Raw genomic sequence first — 15412 nt, forward strand, 5'->3', positions numbered from 1 at the left:
ATGTAGGCCTATAGATTATATTACGAGTACTTCTTACTGTTCATTACTGTACATTTCACGGTAGTCTTTAATAAGAAACAATGCCACGTGGTCAATATACACAAAAACATACACACACACAAACAACACCTGCTCTAGACTCACCCATCGGCGTAGGCCTATAGTAGGCTTTTTTACAAGAAGCATTTCCTACTCATCGAGGTATATTTCACGATAAATTATATGAAAACAAAGCTACACGCCCGTTATACACAAATACACACATACACAAACGCACAAACACTGACCACCGAAGCAGAACCGGTTGGTGTTTGTGAAAACAAGACTCAATTTGTTAATCCCTACTCATTCCCCCCTTTCTCCTCCCTCTCAAATAACACCTCTCCCTTCCCCCGACCTCCATCTCCTTTCCCCAGGTATGAATTCCGGACTACATACCCTGGGGTCATATATCTAGTCTCAGTCAGTGGGTCCGGGGTCACCGGTGGCAGCATTTAAGGTCGTGTTAACCTGTCAGTGGAACTGTTTACCTCCGCTTGTTGTTATTATTATTAAGAGAGAGAGAGAGAGAGAGAGAGAGAGAGAGAGATTCGTAAGACAGACTAAAAAATGGAAGTCTTGTCAACATAAACTAAGTTAAAACGAGAGAAATAAACAAATAACAGAAACAATTCAAAAGAAATTAAACAAAAAACCAGGTCACTACTGACACACACACACACACAGAGAGAGAGAGAGAGAGAGAGAGAGATTCCTCACGCATAGGCCTATTCTAATCACCAAATCATCAGGAGTGTCCAACCAGTAAACAATTTTCCCAGTCATCAAAAACAAAACTGACAACCGAACATTCCGGAGGTAATTATCCCCTATTTGCTGACCCGTCTCAGGTCAAGGGGGTATTAGCACGTGCGTCCCCAAAGGTCAGCTGACCTGATGGGGTCAAGCAGCTGTTTACAAGATAGTAAACCTTCGACCACTACCCCATCCCCCCACTTAGGCCTACCCACCCGTCCAGCCTTCTCTCACACCCTTCCTACCCCTAAATCGACCCCTACCCCCACTAAGGGCTGCCCACCTTTCAGTGCCCACAACAAGCCCAGCTTAGGGAATTGGTATGGGCAAACATCTCACAAAACGAGGTATTTCCTAGGGAATTTCTCCCTTTAAAAAGTAAACAATATGATTGTATTTGACATTCCTCTCGAGTAGGCCTATTTTTCTTTAGGCTGTGCTTGGCGTTGTGTTGAAGTTTTAATATTCAGGCCTATAGGCCTATGCTAAGTGTTGAGCTTGATCATACACTATAAACTTAGATGGTAATGAAGTATGATTTATTTTTATTAAATACATATTACAATTAGTGAAGTTTATTCTACTTGACAATCAATGCATGATTAGGCCTATAATCAAAGGCATATTAATGGTAAATTCTGATTGATAAAGATTTAATCTACGAAAAAGTTTATCTCGGCCTACACTAATATACATATATAACCTAATTTTATACAATCAATTCATGATTAGGCCTATAATCAAAGGCATTTTAATGGTAAACTCTATTGATTATGAGTTTATCTACGAAAAACTACACCTAGTCCTATACTAATATACATATGTGTAATTTTATCCAACCAATTCATGATTTGGCCTATAAGCAAACCATTTTAGATAAGCAAACGCATTTCAAAGTTACACTCAGATTGATGGAGACTTTTATCTATGAAAAACTTTTTCTAGGTCTATACTAATATACATATAGGCCTACCTAATTTTATGCAACCAATTCATGATTAGGCCTACAAGCAGAAGCATTTTAGTAGTAAACGCAGGCTGGTGACACGAAAAACTTTTTCTAGGCCCATACTAATACACATATACCTAATTTTATACAACCAATTCATTATTAGGCATACAAGCAAAAGCAATTTGAGTGGTAAACTCTGACTGATGACATAAAAAACTTTTCCTAGGCCTATACTAATACACATATACCTAATTTTATACAACCAATTCGTGATTTGGACTACAAGCAAAAGCATTTTAGTGGTAATAAAGGCTTCACTATGGCAACATTAAGACAAACAATATCGAAAACAAGTAACTCATACAGCCAATACCTAAACAAAAATTTACTAAAACAAACATCAAATGAACAAATAACATCATCACCAAAATGAGTCTACTAAAGTATGTGAGCCTAAACGTGCCACCTTGCACCACCTCTCTTCGTCATAGCTTTAGACCCAAGGACGATGCCACTACTATATACACCTTCCCGAAAAAGAAGGGGGAGGGAGGGGGGGAAGGAAGGGAGAAGAAAATAAAGGAAAATAAAGAAGTATGGGGAAAAATCATGGCACTGGAAAGAAGAAGATGAAGAAGAAGAAGAAGAGAGTGTTTGAGGTTAAAGCCTTGGCCTGGATGAGAAGAGAAACTCCACCTCCCCTCCTCCCCCACCACTGTGGCCCAGTCACCCATTGCCGTGTCGAGCTTTCATCTCTCTCTCTCTCTCTCTCTCTCTCTCTCTCTCTCTCTTCCATACATTCAGGTGACTGGCATTGTTTTGAGTAGCGCTTTCATCAACCAAGAGTGGTTTTTAGGCCGATGTTTTAATGGTTTTTAGGCTGATATTTTAACAATTAGGATCGAAAACCTTTCTTCAAATGTTACATTCAAACTTTCAATGAAATTATCATATGTCAATTTATCAAGATCTGACTTTGCAAACAATGCGGTTTGGTTAACTTATAAACAAAAGCTTTAGTCAGTTCAGATAGAAAATTGGCACGATTAAAAGTACTTAGGCCTATCTGTTGCATGGTACTGCAGGCAAACCCACAGAACACACACACACACATATATATATATATATATATATATATATATATATATATATATATATATATATTATATATATATATATATATATATATATATATATATATATATATATATATATATATATATATATATATATATATATATATATATATATATATATATATAACTAAATACAAAAATGCGGAGTAACAAGACAAATAGCAAATAAAAGCACCAATATAGCAAATAAAAGTACAAAATAGCCAAACAAGCATGAAATAGCAAATAGAAGCATAATAGCAAAATAAGATACAAAATAGCAAATAAAAAAAGAACAAAGTAGCAAAACGAAAGCACAAAATACCAAAATAAAAGCACCAAATAACTAAAAAAAACATCAAGTCGCAAATAAAAAAATAGCAAATAAAAGGACAAAATACCACATAAAAGCAAACTAAAGCAAATCAAGGCATAAAATAGCAAATAAAAGTGCTATATAGAAAAATAAGAGCAAATAATAGTAAATAAAGGCACAAAAATAGCAAATCAAAGCACAAAATAGCATATAAAAGCAAATCACGGGATAAAATAACAAATAAAAGTGCCATATAGAAAAATAAGAGAAAATAATAGCAAAAATAAATGCACAAAAATAGCAAATAAAAGTAAAAAAAAGCAAATAAAAGCACACAAATATCAAAACAAAAGCACAAAATAGCATCAACACAAAAGAGTTGAAAGTATATCACTCCTACCAACCGCTCTCTTTCAGTCAACCCCCTTCCCCTACCCCCTCCCCCGCCCACACAACGCAATCCCCTTTTCTGAGGGAGGAGGAGGAGGAGGAGGAGGAGGAGGAAGAGGAGGAGGAGTGAGGGGGGATGGGTTCCCCAAGGAGAGAGAAAAGAGTATAACGTGATACCTTTTACCAAACGAAAGGAATTTCTCTCTGGTTTAACATAAGCGTGAACAATCTTCCATTCAACTTGAAACGAGCGTGAACTATCTTGCTTTAGCATAAGCGTGAGCAATCTTTCATTCACTCCGGTTTAACATAAGAGTGAACAATTCTCCACTCACCCTGGCTTAACAGAAGCGTGAACAATCTTGCTTTCGCATAAGCGTGAGCAATCTTTCATTCAATCTGGTTTAACATCAGCGTGGACAATGCTCCACTCACCCCGGTTTAAAACAAGCGTGAACAATCTTCCATTGAGCCTGGCTTAACGTAAGCGTTACCAATCCTCCAGCCACTGTGGATTAACATAAGCGTGAACAATCCTCAACCCTCCTTAAAACGAGCATGGACAATTTTTACAATCGACCATGAACAATCCTCCTTAAAACGGTTTAACATAAGCGTGAACAATCCTCCATTCACCCTGGTTTAACCCAACCGTGACAGAGGATTTCAGAGAAATTTTTCGATCTATAAAAAAATTAAAAAAAAGGTCCCAAGAACGCTAGACTCACCTTTGAGGCTTTCACCCTTTCTCCCCCACAATCTCCTCCTCCTCCAGGAAGGGGGGAGGGGGTAGATGCTTGGGAGGAGGAGGAGGAAAGGGAAGGGGGAAAGGGGTGAGTGAGGAAAAGCGTGATTGGGCGAAAAGAATTTGAATAATTAACCCAAGATCTCGGTCAAAAGAAGATTTGAATGATTGGAGAGAAGATCTCGGAAGAGAAGAGCCCGGTGACTGATTGGAGAGAGAGAGAGAGAGAGAGAGAGAGAGAGGGTGAAGTAATCTTGTACCGTCTCTCTAAGTTACGATAACGTTTTTACGATACACTGGTGTCGTAAACGTTACGATGAAGGCTTAGTAACGTTGAGGATGTTAAATAGGCCTAAGACGGGTATATTAGGCTGTCAGGTATATGCCTAGGCTACTTAATCTGGACACTTAAAAACGATTCCTTAATTTCTCTTCTTTCAATTTTATCAAGGTCCCTGGAAGGTTTGAGAGAGAGAGAGAGAGAGAGAGAGAGAGAGAGAGAGAATAAATAATAATAATAATAATAATAATAATAATAGTAAGTATTAGACCCTGTGAAATAATTAATCCCTGCCTTGTCCACAGAGTTCAAACCAGCACGGGGCCGTGACATCGTTCATTCGTTCACGTTCGTTCGAGGAGAGAGAGATAAACTTTCCAATACGCGCAAAAGGAAGGAGGGTGGGAGGGTTGTGGACGGGAGGAGGGTATAGCGTTCTTAGGCCACGACAGAGAGAGAGAGAAAATAAAAAAATCAGCGCACACACGCTCGCCTGTCACTCAAGGGCCATGGTACTCTCTTGGTATACCAAGGCCGCTGATAAGTATATTAAGAAGTTTATCAGGCTTCAAGGCGATGCACGTACGCACACACACTTACACACTCTCACACACACACTTACACTCTCCCTCACACACACACACACACACACTTACTCTCTCTCACACACACACATACATAGGCCTACACATATATTTCTTCCTATGAACTGCAATGGTCGGTAGGCCTACAAGGACTTAACTGAGTCTAATTTCACCACAAATATAAAAAAACTATAATAAAAAATCCACTAAATATCTTTAGATAAACGTAACTTTCTTGAGAGAGAGAGAGAGAGAGAGAGAAATCAACTCTATAAAAGTAAATAGATATCATCTTCTCTCTCTCTCCCTCTGTAAGGAATGTATTATATAACCAACAAGGTTCACGTTATTACCATAATCTCCAAAGGATAAGGTTGGGGCTCATATAAGAGAGAGAGAGAGAGAGAGAGTGTCTCGCAGACAAAAAGGCAAAAATTCATAAAGGTAAAAATAACATTCATTATCCCTCCTCAAGTAACCTACGGTCACTTGAGAGAGAGAGAGAGAGAGAGAGAGAGAGAGAATCCAGTGGGCCTACAGCTCCATAGGCCTAACAACGGATTCTTCCTTCCTCCTTCCCCTAGCGAATAACTCCTCTCTCTCTCTCTCTCACAGAGAAACCTAACCCCTCCTCTTGCCCTCCCCCGTCCTCCCTCTCTCTCCCGCCCCCCAAATCACCTCCTCATCAATTAGGCCTACCCTCTTATCTGACGAGTTTCTATCTACCAATACACAATATCTCTATTGCTCCCGTTCGGGAGGGACTCAACCCTCTCTTTATTATGTCCTCCACAAGGAGAGAGAGAGAGAGAGAGAGAGAGAGAGAGAGAGAGAGAGAGAGAGAGAGCTTCAAGTCCATATTAACATCAAGGACATGATATAAGCCTACATGTGACAGTGAGCGAGAAGCTCGGTAAATGAGGGCAGCGTTTAAGCAATTATATAAATATGCGTTTACGGACGTTTAATGTTTGCAAATATACTGAAAGGTTAAGTCTTAATATACTTCAGTGCGAATTAAAATGCACTCGTTGAGAAAAACTTAATAAAAAGTGGCTTAAAATATAATTATTAATATACCCTGTTGGTATTGTAGATATGCTTTTTGATATGCTCTGTTGGTATTGTATATATACTTTTTAATATACTCTGATGGTATTGTAAATATACTTTTTAACGTACTGTTAATATTGTAAATATACTTTTTAATATACTCTGTTGGTATTGTAAATATACTTTTTAATATACTCTCTTGGTACTGTAAATATACTTTTTAATATACTCTATTGCTATTGTGAATATACTTAATATACTCTGGTGGTATTGTAAATATTCTGTTTAATATACTCTGTTGCTAATGTAAATATACTTCCTAATATACTCCGTTGCTATTAGAAATATACTTCTTGATATCCCTTCCCTTCCAATGAACCTTTTTTCAAGCTAAAAGCAAATGAAGCCACAGAAGTCCACATGTTCCCTCCCCCCCTTTCCCCTTCCCCCTACGAAGGTACCGCTCCTGGCCCCCTTCCGAGGAGGAATCCTAAGGGGGAAGGGGAAGGGGAAGGGGAAGGGGGGAGACTGTGTTTATCAGCGTGGTGTATTTCCCGATAGATATCACCACTACTAAATATAGCATGACCTAAGCGTCGGTGTAGAGCCTGCAGAGTTGGGGGGGGGAGGAGGAGGAGGAAGAGGAGGAGGAGAGTGAGTTTGTGCGTTCATGCGTGTGTTTGTGAGTTTACGGTGACGCGAGGTGTGTGTGTTTGTGCGTGCGTATTTAAATGACTCCTCTCTCTCTCTGCTCTATTGCTGACTTACGCCCTCACACTAAGTCTAGACTCTTTGACGTCAAACCTTGTTTGTGTGTCTATAGGGAATGACAATTGTTTGTGTGTATGTGTGTGTGTTTGTGTGCGTATTTAAATAACCTTCTCCATTCTATTGCTGTTGCTTTTATACCTCACATACAAAGCCTAGACTCTGTGAGACCCAGGTCTTTGGCCACACAAAGCTTCATTTCATTTGTGTTACTAATTGTTTTATGTCTTATTGTTTGTTAATAATTGTTTTAAGTCTTATGATTTATGGTAATTGTTCTATGTCTTATTGTATATGTTACTATTTTATTTTAGTAACTGCTTCATGTTTTATAATTTAAGTATTTTTGATGTCTTATCATTTGTTAATAATTATTTGGTGTTTTATGATTCATGTTAATAAATGTTTTATGACAAGTGCTTTATGACTGACGCTAAAAATGTTTTAACAAATGTTTTTACGTTTTATTACTATGTTAATAAATGTTTTTATGTTAAATGTTTTGATTGTTAATAATGATTTTGCTTTATGTTAATAAATGTTTTGTTTCATGTTAATAAATGTTTTTGTTTCGTGTTAATAACTTCTTAAAAAAGCGCGCGGCCCCCCAACCCCCATCAAGGTTAAAAAAAATATAAAAATGAAAAATAAAAGATATGAAATTAGAAACGAAAAAGGGAAACCGTAAAAAGTTAAGTATTTAAGTAATTGGTATTTGAGAGAGAGGATAAATTAAACAATTACACGTCCTCTTCACCCAGTCTGCTCTTTCTGTCTCCCCCTCCTCACTGTCTCTCCCTCTCCTTCCCCCAGCTCTCTCTCTCTCTCTCTGAGAGTCGTCATGCCTGCTCGCCTCCTCTCTTAGTTGTGGAAAACATATCGTACACATACTCGCGCTCGCTCCCTCCCTCTCCCTTCCCCATCCCTCTCTCCCTCTCCCCCCCTCCCGCTCTCTCCCTCTCTGGCTTTCACGATCGCATTGTATCGCCAACACAAGCGCGGGGCGTTTCCAAGCGTAACGTCGATTGTTCTTTTGTACCGTCGGCGCGCATTTTCGATCATTCCGGTACAAATTCGCCGTGGGTCCTGGCAACGGCGACGGCAGCTATCTCTCTCTCTCTCTCTCTCTCTCTCTCTCTCTCTCAGGGCTGCTTAGCGCTGTTCTGGGGCTGGTGGTGCTGCCGACGACGCGTGTGATATTATTTATGAGGCCACGGGAGCTATCGATATGGGTACACGCTCTCTCTCTCTTTCTTTCTCTCTCTCTCGTCACTTGTGCTTTTCATTAATAAATCTAGATTTTTACATGTGTAATTAACGTTATATCTAGGTCTATCTTTGTTCTTCAGGGAGGGATTGTGTAAAGGGAGTGTTAATTACACCTATAAATGAGATATTTGTAAAAAAAAAATTACGTGTAATTAACATTAGGGCAAGGATTGTGTAAAGTGCAAATTACACCTATGGTATTATGACATAACTAGACTTAACTTCGTTCTCAAGCCAGATATTGTATAAACTGTATACAAAGTGTTAATTAGACCTATTAATGAGGCATTAAGACATCTCTAGACTTTGTTCTCAAGCCACGGATTGTATATAATTAGCTGCTAATCAGGCCTAAAAATGAGGCATTAAAATATCCTTAGACTTAACTTTGCTCTTATGGCAGGGAGTGTCTATAGGGGTGTCTTGTAGACCTACAAATGAGGTATTATCACATCCTTAGAACTGCGTTTGTCCTTAAGCCAGGGATTGCAGAAATGGGTGTTAATTAGACATCCCTAGACATTACTCCGTTCCAAACCTAGGGATTGTATAAAGGGAGGTTAACTGGACCAATAAATGAGGCAATTAGACATCTCTAGACTTAACTTCGCTCCTAGACTAGGGATTGCATAAATGGGTGTCAGTTTAAACCTATAAATGAGGTATTCAAAACATCCCCAGGCCTAACTTCGTTCTTAGTGTCTTGGACTTATAAATGAATAAGTTATTAAAACATCCTCAGGCCTGCAACCGAGGCGTTTGTAATCACATTTTACCGTTATTTTTTTTTATCTTTTATTAGTAACATCTCCCTGGACCTTAATTTTGTTCTTAAGCTACGGATTATGAAAAGGGGTGTTAATTAGACCTATAAACAAAGCATTTGTAAAAACATTTCATGTGTAATTAACGTATCCCTAGACTTAACTTTGTTCTTTAGCCAGGGATTACTGTATAAATGGGTGTTCATGTAGAACCATAAATGAAGTGTTTGTAAAAAAAAAAACCACTTTACATGTAATTAACGTCTCTCTCTAGACCCAACTTTGTTCTTTAGCACGGGATTGTATAAAGGGGTGTCCACTTACTCCTTTAAATGAGGTATTAAGACATCCTTACACCTAACTTTCTTCTTAAGCCCGAGACTGTATACACTGTAATAAAGGGGTGTCAATTCAGACCTATAAATGAGGCGTTATTATATCCGAAGACCTAACTTTGCTCTTAAACCAGGGATTGTATAAAGGGGTGTCTTTTAGACTTATACATGGGGCATTAGCATATCCGAAGACCTAACTTTGTTCTTAAACCAGGGATTGTATAAAGGAGTGTCTTTTAAACCTATAAATGAGGCATTACTATATCCAAAGACCTAACTTTGTTCTTAAACCAGGGATTGTATAAAGGGGTGTCTTTAGACCTATAAATGAGGCGTTAATATATCCGAAGATCTAACTTTGTTCTTAAACCAGGGATTGTACAAAGGGGTGTCTTTTAGACCTATAAATGAGGCATTAATATATTCGAAGACCTAACTTTGTTCTTAAAGCAGGGATTGTAGAGAAGGGTGTCTTTTAGACCTATAAATGAGGCATTAAAACCCCTAGATTTAACATTGTTCTTAAGCCATGGATTGTATAAAGGAGTGTCTTTTAGACCTATAAATGAGGCGTTAATATATCCGATGACCTAACTTTGTTCTTAAAGCAGGGATTGTATAATGGGGTGTCTTTTAGACTTATAAATGAGGCATTAATATATCCGAAGACCTAACTTTGTTTTTAAAACAGGGACTGCATAAAGGGGTGTCTTTTAAACCTATAAATGAGGCATTAATATATCCGAAGACGTAACTTTGTTCTTAAAGCAGGGATTGTATAAAGGGGTGTCTTTTAGACCTATAAATGAGGCATTAACATATCCGAAGACTTAACTTTGTTCTTAAACCAAGGATTGTATAACTTTGCTCTTAAACCAGGGATTGTATAAAGGAGTGTCTTTTAGACCTATAAACGGGGCATTAAGACACCCCTAGATTTAACTTTGTTCTTAAGCCACGGATTGTGTATAAAAGGCATTTAGACATCCCGACACCTGACTTTGTTCTCACCCAGAGATTGTATAAAAGCGGCGTCAATCAGACCTATAAACGAGGCATTTGTAAATCACACCGAAACTACCGCGTCCCATAAACCGGACCAAAGCTCAGGGAGAGAGAGAGAGAGAATAAGGCAGCAAGCCATCATCCGGGTTTATTAATTGACGTTAAATTCGCATACTGCCTTTCCCCCTCCCCCTCCCCCTTCCTCACCACGACGACAACCTCTGTTCCCCCTCCTCTCCTTCCTATTGATTGTATTTGGCCATTCTTTCATTGGGGAGATTCTGGTAAGGGGTGGGATCAACTTTTGGACAACTGGTGTGTGTATGTGTGATTGTGTGTGTTTGTGCGTATATGTGTGTAGGATGGTGCCCTGAATTCATCAGAGAGAGAGAGAGAGAGAGAGAGAGAGAGAGAGAGAGAGGAGAGGCCCATGTTCGACGTTTAGTGGGTGAGATCTGAACTTTGGCCGACTTTTTAGTCTCATAATAATGAACCAAGGCCTATACATTGAAGAAGTCTCTCTCTCTCTCTCTCTAAAACACTTTTTAGCGTCGTTACGACGAAAAAAGACAGGATTGTAATGCATAGAAGGCTTAACTTCATCCAACAGGCGCTTGCAGGCTAACTTCATAATAGGCATTCCATTTAAGCTGTCATTTAAGTCGGTCTTTTATTTATCTATTTTATGAAATGTCTGTCACTTGATGGCTACTCTGTGCTGAAGATGAGTCTCCAGAAACAACTAGGTAATTCATTAAAAATATATAAGGCAATGTGTCGATCACTATAGGCCTAATCAGCAGCAAAAAGATTCAAAATTATTAATATAAAAAATAAATAACACTAATAATGACAGTAAACATTAGACCGTGTTTAAATCTCGTATTACAAAACAATATTCATACCTCTTGAGTCGGCTGTCCAAACTACAGTTATCCCCTCCACTTAAACAGAGCGAAATCAGCTGTAACACGGCGGAACAAAGAGTCGTCACAGAGAGAGAGAGAGAGAGAGAGAGAGAGAGAGAGAGAGAGAGAGAGAGAGGAGGGGAAACACAGGGAGAGAAAGAGAGCAGAGGAAGGGAATCCACTTGGGAGGAGGAAAAAGGAATGCGCTTAGGTCTTCTAAGGATAGCTGCTGGTTATCCTGCTGCTAGACTAAGCCCCTAAATATCTAAGCACCTTTTCCACCAGAGAGAGAGAGAGAGAGAGAGAGAGAGAGAGAGAGAGAGAGAGAGAGAGAGAGTCTGGCAGCAGCGAGCGAGCGAGCGAACCAACGGGCAGCAAGCAGCTTCACAGATCCCATCAATTAGCACCGCTCAGTCACAATCAATCTCTGCACACTCTTAACTCAGTCTCTCTCTCTCTCTCTCTCTCCCCCCAAAAGCTCCGCGTTGCCACACAAATAGCAATGTTCCATAACGCCCGGCTCACGCCTGCTTAATTTTTCAATAGGTGTTCACTTTGCTGACATTTCTCTCGGCTGTCTATTATAGTACTACATGAAGCCTCGTTGGTGATGTATAGGCCTATAGGATGATCTCTTTTCCAATTGAAATGTCGTTTTTGTTTGAATTTAGTGTTTTATTATCGCAATTTAATATCTGAGCTTGTCGTATGTTTGCGTAAACGATAAGCGACATTGAGTTAACGGGTCTGATCACGCGTTTCAATTGACTAGGCCTACTCCATACACCCCTGTTGAATAGACTTAATTCTAATCATCTAGAAAAGATGGACTATCTAGAACACACAAGAATCACGTAGCATGTCATTTGTCACCCCAAAACCACCCATACATTAATGGCATATAACCATAAGACGCCCTATTTGAAAAGCTTTACACCATAAACGAAGCCATTCTTAATCGCGAGTTTCCCACGGCTCGGAATTCCACCCTCTCTCTCTTTCTCTTTCTCTCTCTCCCTCTCCCTCTTTCACCCCAACCATCCGTAAGTTATGGGAAAGTCTGTACACTACATTAAAACACACCCCCCTCCCCCTCCCCTACAAAATCTTTTCTTTTAAATACACGCACAAACACACACACACTCTCACACGGCCATGAGAGAGAGAGAGAGAGAGAGAGAGAGAGAGAGAGAGAGAGTGGTGATGTTGAGAGTTCTGCTAGCGAAATGCTTGTCTCTCTCAGAGAGAGAGAGAGAGAGAGAGAGAGAGAGAGAGAGAGTGACTGACAAGCCACACGTGGGTTACGAACGATTCTTCCCCCAAAAATACCAGTCTCCCTTCCCTCCTCCATTCTCCCCCCTTTCCTCGCCCCCACCCACCCAACACACAACTCCAATGGCTAAGTCCACGACTAATCAGACCATTAGCAGAGAGAGAGAGAGAGAGAGAGAGAGAGAGAGAGAGAGAGCTTGTTAAAAAGGTATTGGGGCAGGAACCCACCATATACCATGCGATCTCTTGTAAATGGGTAATGGCAGAGATTTGTCATGGGGAAGTTGTTCCTCATTTGGCTAAACTCGCGTTGAACCAGAGAATCCGCCTTAGGCCTATTTACTAAAGGTCGCTTCACCATCAAGGAATGTGAATGTGTCAGCACGTGATTTGATTATTACGAAAAGAGAAGGCGTTGAACGCTGCTAATCTTTTGCTTTTAAATCAACTGTTTGATGTCATCGCTTATTTTCAAAACAGCCCTTGGAACAATCATCCATTTCAGCACTTAATGCTTCATAATACACTTCTAAAAACAGCCCAAAAACTCACACAACCGGACCTAGAACCCACCTGAGGGACCGAAGTTTGCACAGTTTTTCCTCGCTTACAAACTAGGCCTACGGCAGTTTTTAAGAAAATCCATCCATTCCAGCACAAACACCAAACTTTAGGCTTCAAGAACACTTTTTAAAAACACCACAAAATTCACATAATCAACCCTAAAACCACCTGGAGGAAACCTGTTTTCAGTTTTTTTTTTTCACTTATAAACTAGACCTACTGCAGGAGGGAACCCAAGTCTTCAAAAGACTTCTCTCTCACTTACAAACTAGGCCTACTGCACAAGCAGACGTTTTAACAACAATTACTAACCTTTCCAGCTGAAGGCTAAACATGTCCATGGCCTGCCGGGGCCAGGCACTGTCCGCGACCCGCGTGCTTCACCATCAGGAGGGTGAGGTCACGCTTGGTCACGAGGGCAAATAAGGTCAACCTCGAGTTGACCCAACAACGTGCTTTCTGGCGGTTAAAAAAAAGGAGGGGAAGGGGGGGTTGGTGTTGTTGTTGTAGTGGCTACAGAAGGGGGAGGGGGGGATTAGACGCCCAGAGCACGCCAAAATTGTTTAAAGCTTTGGCGCCAGTGGAGACTGATGACCTAAGGTCGTTCAATAAACACCTACAGGCCTATGTCACCAGTCACTTGACAGGTGAGGGTGGTTTGACATCACACTAAACTCACCACAATATTCAAATTGATTTCCTTTTTTTTAATTTTCACTTTTATGTCAACTTTGCACCCAAATATGTTGCTGGGTTATATCCAAAACAAACCACTTTTAAGTAACTCCAGTTGGATTCCAGGTGTCTGGAATGTCACATTCCAGATGTTCCCACCAAAAAAAGTAATATAGGCCTAGAACCCTTTTTCCAAGTGTTTTCCAACTTTTCTGATAAATCACCAATCAAGTAATCCCCCTTAATCAGGCGAAAATCCAATCTGTCGACGTTATATGTACCCAATAATCCACAGACCAATGGCTAGATTATCTTTGTTCAAGGGGTTCAGCGGTAGATCCACGTTGTTGTTCTTCGAGTAATCCAGATTTATCGAAGACGTTATTCTTGTTGTGGTTGTTCTCCCTCCGAACCAACACCGCCACTTAGTACTCCACTTGAGGAAGATGGCTGAGGGGGAGCACTTGCATCGTCGTCTGAAGTATCCGGAAAGTGCTGTTAAGTAAATCCAGTCACAAGCGGGTGGTAATATTATCTTTTGGGAGGACACACACACACACAAACACCACACACGTTTCAACTGTTGATATCCTGTCAGTAATGCTGTTAAGTGTAATCCTTTTCCCTCTCACAATTATATAACTTCCAGAAAAAGTTATATTACTAGAAATTCATTTCCATTCCTTCACTTTTTAAAAAATATTTTCTTTTCCAGCCAGATTTATGTATTATGTACCCGGTAACAGTCCTTTGGAACGTTGTAAAATACTTTTCCCAACTTCAATACTTCTTTTTCTAACTTCTTACTTATGATTTACTTGTAAAATCACTGTGTAATCCAGAAAGCACTTGGAAGCCATCCATAATATTCTGGTCAGTGTAATTTCTCTGCCACCAAAAATTAAAAAAAAAACTCAACTTTCACCAATAAAACTGTTGTGGTCCTTTGATTCAAAACACTTCTCTTTTATTATATACAACTATCTCGTCGTAAACATTCTCACTATAATTTGTATATATATATATCTCCTTCACTGTAAGTCGTGCACTTTTTACACTATTCACGTTTTAAAAAAAATAAGGATTAATATATTTATATCTTGCAGCAGGGTGTCTCTCAGTCCATACAGAAATCCCAGTAAAAGTGTAAATAAACAGAGAATCTATCGTGTCTGGAGAGGCCTGGTCTCGACTGAACAACAATAACAGCCGCCACTCTCTCTCTCTTCTTCTCTCGCACACACACGCACTTTAGAGGATCGTCTCTCTCTCTCTCTCGATCTATCTCTCTCTCTCCTCCAAGGGACCGTCCTCTCGCAACCGTTTAACAGAGGTAACTGGCGGCCCATGGCCCCCTTCCATGTACGAAAGGACGGACGGCTGCCTGGCTGTTGGTTGGCTGACTGGCTCAGAGAGAGAGAGAGAGAGAGAGAGAGAGAGGAGAGAGAGAGAGAGAGAGACACCCTCCTCTCTCTCTCTCGCCCTCCCTCCCTCCCTCATTCTCCTCCCCCCCGCCGTCACCACTACCCAGTAAACATTGACCACAACCTAAAAGAATTCTCTCTATCTTGGACACTTAACAACGTTGGAGAGCCGTTATTATTATTATTATTATTATTATT

At 39.9% G+C, this 15412-nt stretch overlaps 1 protein-coding gene across 4 annotated transcripts in view; it reads right to left on the reverse strand.

Moving 5' to 3' along the window:
• Positions 1-15190, reverse strand: part of LOC136844368 (zinc finger MIZ domain-containing protein 2-like) — a 77950-nt gene extending 62760 nt beyond the window's left edge. For 3 of the 4 annotated variants that reach the window (XM_067113462.1, XM_067113460.1, XM_067113458.1), the window contains exon 1: positions 13428-15190. In XM_067113462.1, coding sequence (XP_066969563.1) covers positions 13428-13456 — 29 coding nt within the window. In that variant the 5' untranslated portion in view covers positions 13457-15190. Of the gene's footprint in view, positions 1-11276; positions 11526-13427 lie in introns of those variants that run through there. The other variant, XM_067113468.1, reaches the window with a different exon arrangement.
• Positions 15191-15412: the final 222 nt, after the last annotated feature.

Source organism: Macrobrachium rosenbergii, chromosome 2, assembly GCF_040412425.1.
Source record: "Macrobrachium rosenbergii isolate ZJJX-2024 chromosome 2, ASM4041242v1, whole genome shotgun sequence".
NCBI classification, from domain to species: domain Eukaryota; kingdom Metazoa; phylum Arthropoda; class Malacostraca; order Decapoda; family Palaemonidae; genus Macrobrachium; species Macrobrachium rosenbergii.